This window comes from Euleptes europaea, chromosome 7, assembly GCF_029931775.1.
Source record: "Euleptes europaea isolate rEulEur1 chromosome 7, rEulEur1.hap1, whole genome shotgun sequence".
In the NCBI taxonomy this organism is placed as follows: domain Eukaryota; kingdom Metazoa; phylum Chordata; class Lepidosauria; order Squamata; family Sphaerodactylidae; genus Euleptes; species Euleptes europaea.
The window spans coordinates 87,174,611-87,191,918 of record NC_079318.1 but is presented as its reverse complement, the minus strand read 5'-3'; the positions used below and the strand labels follow the sequence as shown (position 1 = coordinate 87,191,918).

At 49.7% G+C, this 17,308-nt stretch overlaps 1 protein-coding gene across 1 annotated transcript in view; it reads left to right on the top strand.

The window, feature by feature from the left end:
• The window catches only part of RPS6KA4 (ribosomal protein S6 kinase A4), a 336,421-nt gene that overhangs the window by 275,927 nt on the left and 43,186 nt on the right, over positions 1-17,308 (top strand). Inside the window, exons 2-5 of the mRNA XM_056853043.1 lie at positions 6,090-6,161; positions 11,564-11,635; positions 13,772-13,990; positions 15,301-15,416. Coding sequence (XP_056709021.1) covers positions 6,110-6,161; positions 11,564-11,635; positions 13,772-13,990; positions 15,301-15,416 — 459 coding nt within the window. The 5' untranslated portion in view covers positions 6,090-6,109. The remainder of the gene's footprint in view (positions 1-6,089; positions 6,162-11,563; positions 11,636-13,771; positions 13,991-15,300; positions 15,417-17,308) is intronic.

Below are 17,308 nucleotides of genomic sequence, written 5' to 3'. Positions count from 1 at the left end.
CAGAAGCAACACAACTGAGGAACTCCGTTGATTTTCCAAAGAAAAACCTCCAAAGGTCAATCAATAAACTATCAACTCCAGTAATCCAAACGGCCATACTGCATAAAAGCTGAGACAGCCCTTTAGCCTGAAAGACTTGAATTGCTGCAGGAACATACTGACACCCCCCCCCCCCCGCAGATTTATAAAAACAAGTGATGAACAGCCTCTGAGGAACTGGCCACTGAAAGCAGAGCATGCTCTTTGTGAGTTTTCCAAGAGAGAAGCTCGGAAAAGAATACCTAGATAATGAAATTGGGACACTTGCTCAATTGGCTGATTATTCAACTTCCAGGAGAGTTGTTTGGGCCGAGAAGATTTTGAAAAGACCACAACTTTAGATTTTTCACAGTTTATCACCAAGCTCTCAGTAGTTCTGAAATGCCTCTAGCGATCTACGCAGACCCATCAGTGACCTAGATAAAAGGACAGGATCGTCTGCATGGAGTAACAGCGGTATCTGACTGGTAGCTAGAACAGGGGCGTGGGAATTCACCCCTGCTAACCCCCCTGGCCTGACCCGAATGGCCCAGGCTAGCCTGATCTCATCAGATCTGGGAAGCTAAGAAGGGTCTACCCTGGTTAGTTCTTGGATGGGAGACCACCGAGGAAGTCCAGGGTCACTGTGAGGAATCATAGAATCATAGAGTTGGAAGGGACCACCAAGGTCATCTAGTCCAGCCCCCTGCACAATGCAGGAAATTCACAACTACCTTCCCAGAAGATGGCCAAGATGCCCTCCCTCTCATGAACTGCCTAAGTTCATAGAGGTAGGCAACAGCAAACCGCTTCTGTGTGTCTCTTGCCTTGAAAAACCCTCCAGCGTCGCCATATATCGGCTGTGATTTGACAGCACTTTCCACTACCACCAAACCCCCTGCAAGATAGTTAATATAGAGATTAAATAAGAGGGGAGCCAACGAACAACCCTGCTTCACGCCCCTGGCGGAGTGGGGTCCTTTGTCAGTTGCCACTGAAGGCTATAACAAACACGAGACGTAAAATTATTATATAATAGCTAGATTAAATTCAAAAGTCTGCGATCGATGGGAGGATGCGTAAAGTTTGTCCCAGAGCTGCTCTCTAGCTATAGAGTCAAAAGCTGCCTTTAAGTCCATCAAGGGTACACAAAGCAGACCCTCTGGGCGGGCTATATACTTCGCCAGGTGGAGGAAAACCGGGCAATGATCCAGTGCCTCACGTGTTCATGCGTGTATCCAACCAGCTTTTTAGCTCAATCTTTCCCAATTAATTTTCTTTTTAATTTTCATATGATACGGTACAGAAAGAAGAAAGGGGGAGGGGGGGAAATAAAAAGAGAAACAAGATATATCCAAGATGTATCAATGTCCGAGCTTTTGGATAATAATTTACAAACTCATCACTTCAGCAGTTAATCTAAACAATTGAAACATTTAAACAATTCTCTAAATTTCTCTAATTTCTAATTTAACAATCCTAGTGATTAGTCTCTAAAAATATTTCAAGCACGTAATAATCACACAAAGGTTGCCATTTAATCTTAAATTCATCCATTGAATTCATTCTGATTAAGTGTGTGAGTCTAGCCATCAGTGTTTCCCAATTCATTTTCATACTGCAGCCCGTGTCCTACACAGCTTTCGTACATGCAAGTCCTGTGATTTTCAGCATAGCCCTTTTGGTCATACAAAGGGGATTCCTACTTTCTTCTTCGCTCTCTGAAAAGCTGGTTGGATCCAACCCCAGGTTTTCAACCAAGAATGAATTCAAGAAGTCTGCAAGCAGGCCTGAATGCAATGGCCCTCCTGTGTTGTTGGTGCATGGCGGTATTCGGAGGTAAAATGCCCCTATACATGGAGGTTCCATTAAGATTTAATGACCACTGATAGCCATATCCCACCCACTCCGTCTCGTCCCTTCTGACAACCATCTAAGCCAGTAACCATCAGGTGTAAATTTCTTAATTCAGCTATGGATGTTGGGCGTGACTTTTAAAGACCCTTCCTTATGCCGGCATCTTACAAAACGACATAACAGTCTGGTGCCCGATCCCTCCTGCCCATCAGATTTCATAAGCCGAGAGTTTATAAAGGTACTCCATTTGTGCTTGGGGTGGGGGTGGCTGGGAGAAAACACAGCCCTGCACTAAATAATGTATTTAAAATAAAGCAAAGATAATTTATCAATCTTGTCTTTTGTCATTGTCAGTACAAGCTTGCAAACTTCCACCCACCCAAAAAAAAACTAGTGTGTTTTTTTTTCTGAGCCCTGGAAGTAGTTGCAAACTTTATGCAAACGTGGCAGGGAAAATATGAGGCCCACCCCTGGCTCTGTTCTGACCCTGCCTCTTCTTGTTCCAAGGCCACAATCTCTCCATTTTTAGTATTATTAAATAACAATACAGAATATAAATGGTATTGTTGTTCTTAATAATGATGCCATTACTATCCTGCATTTCAAGTGTTCCAGTTGCTTCGCCTACATTATCTCTCTCTCTCTTATAACAGCCCTGCAAACTAGACCAGGGTTATTATTTCCTTATTTCAAGTGGCGAGAGCCAGCGTGGCGTAGTGGTTAAGAGCGGCAGACTCTAATCTGGAGAACCGGGTCCGATTCTCCTCTCCTCCACACAAAGCCTGCTGGGTGACCTTGGGCCAGTCACAGTTCTCTCCAAACTCTCTCAGCCCATGCTGAGGCAGGCAATGGCAAACCACCTTGAAAACCCTACGGGGTCGCCATAAGTCAGCTGTGACTCGACGGCTCTTTCCATCACCATTTCAAGTGGTGAAGCAGAGATCTAGCAGATTTGCTGCAGAGATGAGACTTGAGTTGGGGTGGGGTGGGGTTTTCCAGCTCCCTTTGAGCTGTTCCCACTGCATGAGTTCTCCTCTTTGTCTACTGCTTCCTTCGAGCATTCACCAAAGGCAGGGCTTTCCCTGAGGCTGATTTGTGCTTTCTCCATCTCTTGCACAAGCGCTTCCTTCCTGTTCTGAGAACCTCTCACAATCAAAATATTCTTGAGTATTTTCCTGCCTTCCTGCTTTGCTTATTTCCACTTAATGTCTCCTTTTCAGTGCATGTGCTCTCTACCAATTATATTTCTTTACATGACATTGACAACCAGGTACTTGGACAACCCAACCAAAGCACGCATGCCTTCACCTTCTCTGATGCCCAGTTTTCTACCCATTCTAAAAAGATTAGCAGGCATTGCCTGCTGGTATGCTCCCAGATACAGTTCAAAGTGAGGGGTGGTGAGGGGCTGTGGCTCAGTGGTAGAGCATATCTGCTTGGCATGCAGAAGGTCCCATGTTCAATCTCTGGCATCTCCAGTTAAAGGGACTAGGCAAGTAGGTGATGTGAAAGACCTCTGCCTGAGACCGTGGAGAGCCGCTACCAGTCTGAGTAGACAATACTGACTTCAATGGACCAAGGGTCTGATTCAGTATAAGGCAGCTTTATGTGTATGATAGGAGCCCCGTGGCACAGAGAAGCTGCAGTACTGCAGTCCAAGCTCTGCTCACGACCTGAATTCGATCCCGACGGAAGTCGGTTTCAGGTAGCCGGCTCAAGGCTGACTCAGCCTTCTGTCTTTCCGAGGTCGGTAAAATGAGGACCCAGCTTGCTGGGGGTAAAGGGAAGATGACTGGGGAAGGCAATGGCAAACCACCCCGTAAAACAAAGTCTGCCTGGGAAACGTTGGGATGTGACGTCACCCCATGGTTCAGGAATGACCCAGTGTTTGCACTGGGGACCTTTACCCTTATATGTGTATGATATTTGGATGGAAGACCGTCAAGGAAGTCCAGGGTCGCTACACAGAGGCAAACCACCCTTGAGTGTCTCTTGCCTTGAAAAGCCCATGAGTGGTTGCCATAAGTCAGTTGCAAAATCAGCCACCATGCAAAATCATCCTGAGCCACCAAATCTTGTTGGTCCCTAAGGTCCTAGTGGACACGAATCTAACTGTTCCACTGCAGACCAACTTGGCTACCCTCTGAAACTTCCACCCATCATGCAGATGTAACACTGAAATATCGTCAGTTAGATCCAGGATGATGGAGGTTGTGGTGGCGGAATCTGGTGAACACCGAGAGACAGCGGGGGTGTAGTGGTTAGGAGCGGTGGACTCTAATCTGGAGAACCGGGTTTGATTCCCCACTCCTCTACATGAGCGGTGGTGCTAATCTGGTGAACCCGGTTGGTTTCCCCACTCCTACATGTGAGGCCTGCTGGGTGACCTTGGGCTAGACACAGCTCTCTCAGCGTCACCTACCTCACAGGGTGTCTGTTGTGGGAAGGGGAAGGGAAGGTGATTGTAAGCCAGTTTGATTCTTCCTTAAGTGGTAGAGAAAGTTGGCATATAAAAACCAACTCTTCTTCTTCTTGTCCCCTGGCATAACCACAACACAACCAGGGTGACTTTTTTTTTTTGGTAATGCAATAAGGCTAAAAGTTAGAGTTGCCAGGTCCCTCTTTGCCACCGGCAGGAGGTTTTTGGGGTGGAGCCTGAGGAGGGCAAGGTTCGGAGAGGTTTGGACTCTAATGCCATAGAGTCCAATTGCCAAAGCGGTCATTTTCTCCAGGTGAATTGATCTCTTATCGGCTGGAGATCAGTTGAAATAGCTACTACCTTCTGCTACTACCTGGAGGTTGGCAACCCTACTAAAAGCATACCAATAAAATAAAGCATCGGCAACTGGCTTCAAGTTTTCAAATATCTTAAATCAACAGAACACTACTTTTTAGATGGAAAAATCTGCACCGCCTGGGTCATGAGCCCAGGGCCGGTACCAGTCACTCTCACGGCCTAGGCAAGGCTAACTACTTGCGCGCGCGCCCCGTTGCTAATCACTTTTCAAAAACAGATGTCTTTTGGGGGGGAGCACAAAACCTTTGATAAGGCGTCATAATTAATTATATTCCATAGCACTGTTGCGGTACTTATCTTAAAATAAATAATACAAATTGACAGTTGCCATTTTTTTCAAGAAACGAATCTGTTTAACACTGAACCCCCTCTGAGGTCTGCGCCCTAGGCGACCGCCTAATGGTAGCACTGGCTCTGCATCAGCCTCCCTTTGGCTGGAAGCGCCCTTCTCGCTGCCCTGTCACTGAGCATGACTTTGGGCATTTTCACACAGCCCAAATCATGCGCTTTCAATCCACTTGCAGTACACCTTAATGATTGTTGGCAAGAGGATTTTGGCAGTTCACACAGTAAAACCCACCTCCAAAGCGCATTGAAAGTGGATTGAAAGTGCATGATTTGGGCTGTGTGAAAGTGCCCGAAGAAGAGTTGGTTTTTATATGCCGACTTTCTCTCCCACTTAAGGGAGAATCCAACCGGCTTACAATCACCTTCCCTTCCCCTCCCCACAACCCTGTGAGGTAGGTGGGGCTGAGAGAGCTGTGACTAGCCCAGGGTCACCCGTCCGGCTTCGCTTGGAGGAGCGGGGAAACCAATCCAGTTCACCCGATCGGCCTCCGCCGCTCATGCAGAGGAGCGGGGAATCAAGCCCGGTTCTCCAGATCAGAGTCCACCGCTCCAACCCGCCACTGGACAACCGCAGGACTATGTTGTGTAGAAGCCCCCCACCCCCAATCCTACTGTCTTTCGGTGGGAGAGTGCAGGGGGGGAACTTCCAGGCGTTGAAGCAAACCCAGTGGCCCGACAGCATGTGGTTTTACTGGCTGGCGCAGTACTGCCTGGTGGGCAACCCAGATCCCCAGACGCAGGGTGCCAGGAGCACCCGGCGCGGGGTGGGGGAGAGCCGAGGGGTCGTCATCGGGGAGGAGGGGGGGTCCTCCGCCCCTCCTCGGGGCGGGTCCCCCGCCTGCCTGCCTGCCTGCCTCTGCCTTCCCCTCCTCTTCCTTGCTGTCACATTCCTACCACTTGAGTCAGGCCTGGAGGCGGCGGCGAGCGGGCTGCGGGCTGGCTGGCTGGCTGGCTGGCTGGCTGCACGGCTGCACGGCTGCACCAGGAAGCGCAGGGCCCGCACCATGTAACCCAAGCGGCGGCCAGGCGAGCAGCCGAGGCGGGCAAGGCGGGCAAGGCAGGCAGGCAGGCAGGCGAGCCGGCCCGGCCATGGGGGACGGCGGCGCCGAGGAGGAGACGGTGGAGCTGCCCCTCACCGACGGTACCCCGGGGCCCGGGGGAGGAGGGCGCGGCGGGGCCGGGGCCGGCGGGTGGGTCCCCCCGGGGCGCGCGCGCGGTCGGGGGGTCTCCGGGGACAGACGGCGGGGCGGCCTCCGGGAGGGGGCAGGGGGTTTCGGGCCGGGATCGGGGGCCGGAGCCCGACCCCTCCGGGCGGCGCCTCCTGGAGTGACCGGATGACCCCCGCGGTGCTGGCCGAGAGCCGCCGCGTTTCGCTGCATGACCTGGTTTTGGAGGCGCGTGGAGAGAGAGGGCAGGCTGGGGGCCAGGCGCGGCGGGGCTCCCCGGGACGCGGGTCTCGAGTGGGGGGGGTGTTTGCCCTTTTTGCGTGGGGAGTATTAACAATCGCCGTGTGTAAACAAGATCGGGAGTGCGCCGGATTTGGGAGGAGGGGTGTCGATCCTCGAGTGCCTCAACTGGCTTGAAGCCAAACTGGTTTTGGGTGTTGTTTTTTTAGGAGGGGGGTTAGATCTGGGTTTGGAGGTGCACGAGATTTCGTGGGGAGGGGGTAAGATCTGGGTTTGGAGGTGCACGGGATTTCGTGGGGAGAGGTTAGATCTGGGTTTGGAGGTGCACGGGATTTCGTGGGGAGGGGTTAGATCTGGGTTTGGAGGTGCACGAGATTTTGTGGGGAGGGGTTAGATCTGGGTTTGGAGGTGCACGAGATTTCGTGGGGAGGGGTTAAATCTGGGTTTGGAGGTGCACGGGATTTCGTGGGGAGGGGTTAGATCTGGGTTTGGAGGTGCACGGGATTTTGTGGGGAGGGGTTAGATCTGGGTTTGGAGGTGCTCGAGGTTTAGTGGGGAGGGGGTTAGATCTGGGTTTGGAGGTGCACGAGATTTCGTGGGGAGGGGTTAAATCTGGGTGTGAAGGTGCACGAGATTTTGTGGGAGGGGTTAGATCTGGGTTTGGAGGTGCTCGAGGTTTTGTGGGGAGGGGGTTAGATCTGGGTTTGGAGGTGCACGAGATTTTGTGAGGAGGGGTTAGATCTGGGTTTGGAGGTGCACGAGATTTTGTGGGGAGGGGGTTAGATCTGGGTTTGGAGGTGCACGAGATTTTGTGGGAAGGGGTTAGATCTGGGTTTGGAGGTGCTCGAGGTTTAGTGGGGAGGGGTTAGATCTGGGTTTGGAAATGCACGAGGTTTTGTGGGAAGGGGTTAGATCTGGGTTTGGAAGTGCTCGAGGTTTAGTGGGGAGGGGTTAGATCTGGGTTTGGAGGTGCACGAGGTTTCGTGGGGAGGTGGTTAGATCTGGGTTTGGAGGTGCACGAGGTTTCGTGGGGAGGGGGTTAGATCTGGGTTTGGAGGTGCTCGAGGTTTCGTGGGGAGGGGTTAGATCTGGGTTTGGAGGTGCACGAGATTTTTGGGGGGAGGGGGGCGCGGATCGCGATGCGCAAACGAGAGCGGGGGGCGCAGGAGGGTTTGGGGGCTGCCCGCCCGGCTGCAGGAGGAGGCGGCGGCGAAAGGCGCTGCTGGCCCCCTCCCCCGGCCAAACAACCGGGTTCCCACGAGCGGATATCCCCACTTGTTGCGCCCCGACCTGGCAGCTGGTTCCGCGGAGAAGGGTGGAATTGGGCAACCTTTCGGCTCGCCTGGGACTGGGCAGATGCGGAGTGCCGGTGTGTGTGTGTGTGTGTGTGTGTGTGTGTGGGAGGTCGGGTAGACCTGCCCGGGATGGGATGGGGAGGGCCGAGCCTGGGAGGGGGGTCCTAATGTATGCAAGCCCCTCCTCCTCCTCCCCCAGCTGGAGTGGGGGTGGGTGCTGCTGAATCACTAGCCCACCCCCGCCTAGATTGGCAGGTGGGGGCGGCCGGGAGCTCGGAGGCGTTTGGCAGGTGGGTGGTGAGAAGAGGGGTGTGTGTGTGTGTGTGTGTATACGTGTGAACGCGGCTTACTAGAGAGGGGCTGTTTGGGGTATGAAACTCCTGGGCGCCCACTGACAGTGGGGTCGATGGGTGCCTTTGGGCGGGAAACCCTGGCTTAATGACCCCTCCATTAAAGACAAAAGATTATTGCTATTTATTTATGCTTGACTGTTCAGAACTTGGCTGTGACCATATCCGTCCCCCAAAACTTTACTTCCAAGAGTATGTGTGTGTGCCAGGGCATGCGAGGGTACTTTGCACGTGCTCAGACGGACACTCTTAAAAACACTGCCCCAGTGCAGGGGCCAAGGTTTGCACTTTCCAGAGAAAAGCGCGTTCCTTTCTGGGGCCGAGCCACAGCATCCACGGGATCCAGTCTTCGGCACCCTGGCTGCAAACTGTTGCTCTCATTTTTGTCCTGATCTTCCTCTGAGGAGGTCAGAGTGGCACCCACGCTCCTCCTCTCCTCTGTTTTAAGCCCACCACAACCCTGTGAGGTAGGCCGAGAGAGAGAGAGAATGGCCGGGCCCAGGTGAGCTTCGTGGCTGAGGGCCTAACTACTTTTCCTTGGGTACCGCCTGCGTCCACGCAGTCAAGAGTGACGTTGTAAATTCTGTGACGGGAAATTTATTCCCACGCACATGCAGGCCTGATTTTTGGATCAGGACCTCTGTGGGGGGGCGGGAGGAGCTTGTGCCTTCTGCCCCTGTATTATTTTCCTGGCTTGAAACTGCCTCAGGGGGGCGCTGTTTGCCTTTGTGGAGAAACCTAAGTGTACCCCATTGGTACGCATTGAGCCCCCAATGGGGCAAATAGAAGTCCCTGGGAGTATTTTAGGTGGAGGAAATTATGCGGGGGGGGGGGACATTAGCATCCTGTCGCTGTGCACTACAGCCCTAGTCCAAATCAGGCCATGCACACCTGAGTTCCCAGCACAGACCTCCTAATGCAAGTCTGATCGTGTGGACCTGGATGGGGTCCAGGGGAAAAAAATATAATATGTAATTGTGAGTGGAGATATAAACCTAGGTTTCTCCAGTGTTAGTTCAGCAGGCTAATTAATATAAACAGCTTCTCAAGATAGGTCTTTTAGTACTGTTTGCTTTACAGATGAGAAACTGAGGCCACAAGCAATTTAAACACCTGTAAGGCTATGTACGCCCCCCCCCCGACAACCAACACAAACTTGCCGCTTTCTGTTCGCTCGCCTTCTTGGTAGGAGGGAAAAACAAGATCAGACACACCCTTACTTTGCATGCGGGGCACGACAGGAGCAGAACTCTCCATTTGAGCAAAGGTTAGGAATTGCCCAATCGTGCCCTCTGCAGAGCTGCCCCACGCCCTTATACTGGGCACAACCCGAAATGCCCTCACCCTGATTCCCCTTTCCAGTGCTATTGGACATCCAATGCGACAGTGCCCGCAAAGAATTGCACATGCCTCTTTTTGAGTACGGTGGAGCCTCCATGTTCAGGTGTAATATACCTTTGTGTACCAGGCAATAGCGGTTGACTGTTGCCGTTGCACTGTGATTGTCGTGTTCCAGAGGCTGCATTGGATGGACCCTTGGTCAGATCCAGAAAACCAGTTCTTAAGTTGTTATAACACCTGCTGCTTCTTCAGGAAAGTGTTCAGAGAGTAACAGGAAAACTAGGAACCTGCGTCCCCTGCAAATCACATACACTGGTTTTCCTAGACTGACAGCCAGTGCATTCTGCACATGCTCAGAGTAACTTTGAATTAGTATAGGCTCATATTCCAGGGTTGAGCTTCTTGGCATTAAATCTAGATGGGTTATTCATGTCTGTTTGAAATCAAGACACTTATGGGCCACCTTTGTGGGCCACCTTGTTATAGACTATTTCCTTCATCGGTACCCTGGCCCGATCCAAAGCAGCTTACAACATCGGTCTCCTCTCCTCCATTTTATTCTCACAATATCATTGTGAGAGAGGTTAGGCTGAGAGTGTGTGACTGGCTTGAGGTTCAGCCAGCAAGTTTCCATGATCCCGTGGGGATTCGAACCTGGCTCTGCCAGAATTTAGCCCAACAGTAACCGCTGCACCACACTGGCTCTCTAATGGGTGTGAGGGGGTGTTCATTGTACAGCCTGCAACGTTTGTAGTGCAATGTTCTTAACCTTGTGTTCCATCGCATTGTTCATTGTATGTACTTTATTGTCCTCATTTGCATTGTTTTAAATTGTACCACACTGGCCTTAGTGCGCCGTTTTGAATGGTGCAATCGGCCCTGAGTCTGTGAGAAAGGCGGTCCATAAACGGAGTAAGCAAATACGTTTTTAAAATGATATTTTAAAAACGCTTCGTGGAAACATTGAAAGAGAAAAATAAATCTGCGGCGCGTAAGATCCCAGAGAATGTTTTTAAATGCGGCTGCCCTGCCGGAGCTATATAAATATGCAAATAACTACGAGATACAAAATGTTGTAAGTGAAAAAGTCACTGCAGTTTTGTTCCCCGGCCGGGTTTGAAGCGGCGGAGTTAATGTGGGGGGTTCCTTATTGCCGGCTGTTTCGGGAGACAGGTGCCGGCCCGTCTTTCTCCCGGCATTGGCCAAGTGGTGACTCACATGCCGGAAATGGGGCTCCTCCTCTTTGCACCCGGGAACCCCTAGGAAGAGGGAGGGGGCAGGAGGTGCCCGTGAGTAAAGGGCATGTGGCACCCGGAACGGCGGCGATAAGTGGGTCACTGCCGGCGCCTCCCTTCGTTCCTCCTTCCCTTCAGGGCCACGGGCCTAAAGTTGGCGGCTGGGAAGGAGTGGCCCTCTGGAGTGAATGCAAAAGAGTAAAAGATGCCGAAATAACAAATAGAGGGGTTCAAATTAAGGTTCGTTCACTCGGTCGGTTAGTGTAAAACCGTGAAGCAAGAAGCGCCAGCTAAACATCAGTCATCTCGGTGACTTTTAACCGGCTGCTCTGGAACGATGCTTGTCATCTCCTAGGGTGGCCAGCCTTCAGGTGTTGCCCGGAGATCTCCCAGAATTATGACTGATCTCCAGATTACAGAGATCACTTCCCGTGGAGAAAATCAGGTCTTGAGCTGATGAAATGTAACGGTGGGAGCTTGGATGAGTTGCAATTTGCGTGTCAAATTGGTTTCAGGGGGCGTCATGACTAACATTGCCTGGATCGGGGCCTTACCATTTTGCTTCTTTTTAAAAAGTGAAGGCTGGTAATTCGAGGAAGAGGCCCAGAATACCTCTAAGTGGGTTGGATCCTGTGGAAAATTTCCACTAATGGAAAGGGGGACAATTTTTGCTGATTTACCCCTCCCACTGAGAAGTCCTGATTCCCTCAGGAACAGCGTTTCAGGTGATATTTCGGGCTGCTATGGGGAGCGTGGGCAAGGAAAGTCCCGCTCTGTTAATGGAAATCCCTTCTGCCAGCAGAGATTTATCACAGGATCCAACCCAGGGTCTAACCCCATCTTCTTCCCTCCCCTGACCATGGCACTCCCACCCACATCCTAACATGCATATTTTTTTATCTTGTTCCCCTGGCAGCAAACTTGACGGGCCATGAGGAGAAAGTTGGCATGGAAAACTTTGAACTGCTCAAGGTCCTGGGTACTGGAGGTGAGGAGAAACCACCTTCACAAAGGAAAGGGAAATGCATACCTTCCAATTTCTTTTCTTTTTTAATTAAAACTTTTATATTTAGTTTTTCACAATATGTCAGGAACAGAATAGGTGAGAAAACAAAAGGCAGAAAGCAAAGGCAAGGCATAAAGCACTGCAACAAAAATAGCTGCCAGTTTTTTATTATTATTTATGTATTTGTAAAAGCACAAAAATGATAAATTGCATATAAAAAATCTTTCAGCATGTACAACCCGACCAGTTTCTAAAATTACATTATCGTGGCCAGTATTGTCAGTATCATGTTAAGTATTTCCAAGACAAAGATACAGAGATAAATCCCACAAATTTAAGAGGTCATAAAACAATTTAAATACTAGAGAATAATGAATGTTTTCTAGCGTAGTCCTGAAACGTATCATTGCAAGACCTAATGAACATCAGCCCTCTCTGAACAAATGGATTCTCGTTAATATGTCTACCTGTGGCTTGTATAAATTGCTTTTGACACTCCACAAATTTGTTAATGGTTTGGATCCTGCAGAAAATCTCCACTGATGGCAGGAACACTCTGTTGCCTGTCCCTACCCCTACTAAAACCCAAAATGCCTTTGAAATGCTGTTCCTGGGGGGACAGGAGAACTCCCCCCCCCCCGCAACAGCATGATGGGGGAAGAGGTCTGCAGTTGGGAGGGGGGAATCAGTCTGGGGGGGACCCTTCCATCAGCAGAAATTTCCTGCTGGATCCAACAACTCTTCAGCAATTTCCAATGGAGAACTTGAAATGAAATTTTGCACTGATAAGGAATTTTGGATTGAATTTTTCTGAATTTGGATCGGAAATTTTGAAGCATTAGATTTTGAGGAGGCTAGATATATTCTAAGGCAGTAACATTTTTTAAAGCCTACTTACCCTTTATGAGTCTGCCCACTTACAGAGATCTTCAACATCAACACAGGCCCTAGTCTTGGGGTTGGATCCAACCAACTTCCTTACTGGTGGTGAAAAAAGGAGAAGGGTCCCCTTCAATCTCCCAAAAGACTATGGTGGGGATTATGGGACCTGCATGGACAAAAGCCATATGGGGTGGGGACTGTAGTAAAAAGGAAAATTAGGTGAGACTGAGTGAAAAATGTGAATGGATCCAACCCCTGATGTGTCTGGCACTAGAGATTGGATGGGTTGAGGCTAGGGAACACTGTCTTCTCAGTGGTGGCACCCTAGCAGCAATGAAATTCCTTCCCTAGAGATGTTTACCTGGTGCCCATCATTTTGGTGATACATTAACGTAATAGTCCTGTTCACATGTTACTCTGAGCACAGGCACATCTTACATATACAGGCTTACATCTATTTGTAAAAAAGAGCTGACACACATTCACTTTACAAATGAAACCATGGACCAGTCCCAGGGTACATGTGAGGTATAAATCACACGTTGCATGGTGCACGCATGGAATGTAACATGAAAATTACTCAGTGCATGTATCAAGGAAAATCAAGTGTACACAGTACACAGATTGTACGTGTGTTCATTGTAACTTGTGAACAGGCCTCATTTTATTAAGCTGAGCATTTGAAAGGGAAGTAGGGTTGCCAACCTCCACGTACTAGCTGGAGATCTCCTGCTATTACAACTGATCTCCAGCCGACAGAGATCAGTTCACCTGGAGAAAATGGCCACTTTGGCAATTGGACTCTATGACAGTGAAGTCCCTCCCCTCTCCAAACCCCGCCCTCCTCAGGCTCTGCCCCGAAAACCTCCTGCTGATGGTGAAGAGGGACCTGGCAACCCTAGTGGGAAGGTATATAAAGTATTACAGGTTACTGCTGTACTGTCTAACCACTTTATTTGGTATCTTAGTCATTTGATTATTACAGTAGACGTTTTTTTTTCCTGCCTGTCGCACACTGTTTTTATTACCTGCCTTGGATACTTTTGTTAGAAAGGCTGCGTGTCAATATTTCAAACAGAATTAATCCAGTGTTTTAGAGCCCGCCGTAAGTGGGTGGGGGGACCATTATGAGCACGGGAAGCACGGCAGTACAAAGTGAAAACTGAGACAGGCGGAACTGTGGAGGAAAGTGACTTGAGGGATCATTCTGGTAACCCGCCTGCCATGTCACTCCAGCCTACGGGAAGGTGTTCCTGGTGCGCAAGCTCAGCGGCCACGATGCCAGCAAGCTGTACGCCATGAAGGTGCTGCGCAAAGCGGCCATCGTGGCCAAGGCCAAGACGACGGAGCACACGCGCACTGAACGAACGGTGCTGGAACACGTGCGCCAGTCGCCCTTCCTGGTGACGCTCCACTACGCCTTCCAGACTGACTCCAAGCTCCACCTTATCCTAGGTAGGAGGATATGGGGGGGAACCAGGATGGGAGAGGTGTGTGCGGGGAGCGGGGGAGGAAAGCGGGGCTCCAAAATTGCGTTTTGCTACAACGGTGATGGTCGTGCATGGATGCTGAAGTTTATGAGGGAGTAGGATCGTGTGGGGAGCCATAGAAGAGGAGAAGTGAAGTGTGCACAGACTCTAACCCCTGGAATTTGGTGCCTAAGTCAGCTCTGGTTTCTCATCTTTCTCCAGAAACTGGCCCAAGGGTGGATCGGGAAATAAAACTGACCTTAGAGTCCACCTCAGGGTCGTAGGTTTGCTAGGTGTGTGCCTGGAACCCTAGGTGACTTCAGGGGATGGGGCATGGGGGAAAGGATGCTGACGTCACCTCCAGCTAGAACCTGGAAGTGATGTCACTGACACTCTAGGATCTTGCCTAGGGGAGATCAGGGAGATTCCTGGAGTGTTGCCGATGTCACTTCTGGGTTCTGGATGAGAGTAACGTCGATACGTTGCAGAGTATCCCTTATCCGAAAATCTGATGTCCAAAATGATCCAAAATCCAAAACTTTTGGAGCACCCAAAAAGAGTAATAAAACAGCATGCGTGCAGGCCGGTTGCACCAACAGCAGGTTCCCCACGATGCCCCACATGGACAAAATTATTTAAAATGTTGTATAAAAGTGTGTATATGAGGTGTATATAAAGCATAAATGAATTTCGAGTTTAGACATGGATCCCATCCCTAGGTATCTCATTACGTATATGCAAATATTCCAAAATACGAAATGATCCGAAATCCGAAACACTCCTGGTCCCAAGCATTTCGGATAAGGGATACTCAACCTGTAGTTATAAGCTTGCTCATTATTTCCTTCCATGCTGCTACTAGCCAAAGGCCACATTGGCCTTTTAGTGGCCACTGGCAGCCATTCAAGGTGGGGAAATTCCTTGGGAAGCTAAATGGCCTGACTGCTCCTGATCCCCCCCACTGCCACGTTTTGGGGAAAAAATGCTCAGTCATGAGGACTAGAAACTTTATGTTTGTAGCACTTACTTTTTTTCTGGTGGACATTGTTGGAATTCCAGGCCTTGCTGCCTAGAACTGTGGATGCACAAAACACACACAGCTTTAACAGGGAAGGGGACACCAAGAATGAATACGGGAGTTCCCCCACCCCAAGATCCATATTATTGTAGCATAGAGGAGTGTGCTGAGTGTAAATCAGGATGCAAATTTGAGAGCGGTGAAAGGATGTTTTGGAACTGGGAAGCTGAGTCTGATCTAGAAGCCCCTGAACTGATTCCATACCTTCCTTCTCCTAGACTACGTGAGTGGTGGGGAGCTGTTTACCCATCTGTACCAGCGGGACCACTTCTCCGAGGACGAGGTTCGCTTCTACAGCGGGGAGATCATTTTGGCACTCGAACACTTGCACAAGGTAAGAATGGAGAAGAGGGAATGAATTGGAAAGGGAATAAACCGTGCGAGCTGGGTCCGTGTTAGAAAGAACCAAATGGTGGGAATGAGCGTCTTTACTCATTATCCCTGGCTAATCCTGGTGTGCTATCCTTGTTTTTCCCCTGGCCTCCTTCTAAATGCCGGGGGCAAGGATAAGACAGATTCACTTCCTAGAGAGTCTCGGGACACTCTTTTTAGTGAAGAAGTAGAAGAGTTGGTTTTTATATGCTGACTTTCTCTACCACTTAAGGCAGAATCAAACCAGCTTACAATCACCTTCCCTTCCCCTCCCCACAACAGACACCCTGTGAGGTAGGCAGGGCTGAGAGAGCTCAAAGAGAGCTGTGACTAGCCCAAGGTCACCCAGCTGGCTTCACGTGGACGAGTGGGGAAACAAATCCAGTTCACCAGATTAGCCTCCGCCACTCATGTGGAGGAGTGGGGAATCAAACCCGGTTCTCCAGATTAGACTCCACTGCTCCAATCCACCGCTCTTAACCACTACACCATGCTAGTGTACGCTGGAGTTGCGTATCGGCGAACTGAATGCAGGTGTAGGCTTAGAGTTGCCAACCTCCAGGTACTAGTTGGAAATCTCCTGCTATTACAACTGATCTCCAGCCAATAGAGATCAGTTCACCTGGAGAAAATGGCTGCTTTGGCAATTGGACTCTATGGCATTGAAGTCCCTCCCCTCCCCAAACCCCGCCCTCCCCAGGCTCCACCCCAAAAACCTCCCACTGGTGGTGAAGAGGGACTTGGCAACCCTATGTATGCTACATTCACCTCCGCTGGAGGAGAACGAGACAGCCGCAGGCAAGCAGTTGAAATAAAGGGAAGAAGATAACCTAGTACACAGTCTGTCTCAGACAAGCTGCTGCCAGGGTACCACGTTCCTCCAAAAAGAGAAGAAGTAGTAGTGTTGGAACTGCCAGCTTGTGGCAATATCAGCATGCAGAAATAACTTAGCATTGTTTCCAAAATATTTGAGATTTAGGTAAGGGTCTACCATAGCAAAGGGCTGTTACATGAAATGAGAAGTACGGGTCAGGAAGTGTTTATGCCTGTAGGTTGCACCGAAGAGTTGGATCTTGCAGATGTCTTCCACAAACGGTGGCATCGGCAGAAGGCTTTTTGTGCTGGAGAAAAGTGCTGCAGTTAGGAGAACGGATCCATCACAATGGTTCCTGCATGCTGGTGTACGTGAGACGATTGCAGGCCACGTGTGTTGCATGAATAAGGAAAATGCAGCAGGGATATATGTTTTCAGACCCTAGCATGACTATACCTGCTACTAATGTTGGCAGTGGTAGTTGTGAACACATGAAGCTGCCTTATGCTGAATCAGACCCTTGGTCCATCAAAGTCAGTATTGTTTACTCAGACCGGCAACTGCTCTCCAGGGTCTCAGGCAAAGGTCTTTTACATCACCTACTTACCTAGTCCCTTTAACTGGAGATGCTGGGGATTGAACCTGGGACCTTCTGCATGCCAAGCAGATGCTCTACCACTAAGCCATACCCCCTCCCATTGTAGTTATTGTTGATGTGGCAATGTTAGGGTTAATTACGAAAGGCATGGATCACGAAAGAAAGAAAGAAAGAAAGAAAGAAAGAAAGAAAGAAAGAAAGAAAGAAAGAAAGAAAGAAAGAAAGAAAGAAAGAAAGAAAGAAAGACAATGCCCTTGAGAATGGGGTAGAGACGAGTTTGTAATTCAAGGACTTTTAATTATTGTTAGACAAATTAATGAAGGATGGATCTCTCAACACTACAAGCTGTGGTGGATAAATAGAACCTCCATGTTCAGAGGCATTATACTTCTGTGTACCAGACACTGGGGAAGAAACTATAAGGGAGGGGTTTTGTCCATAT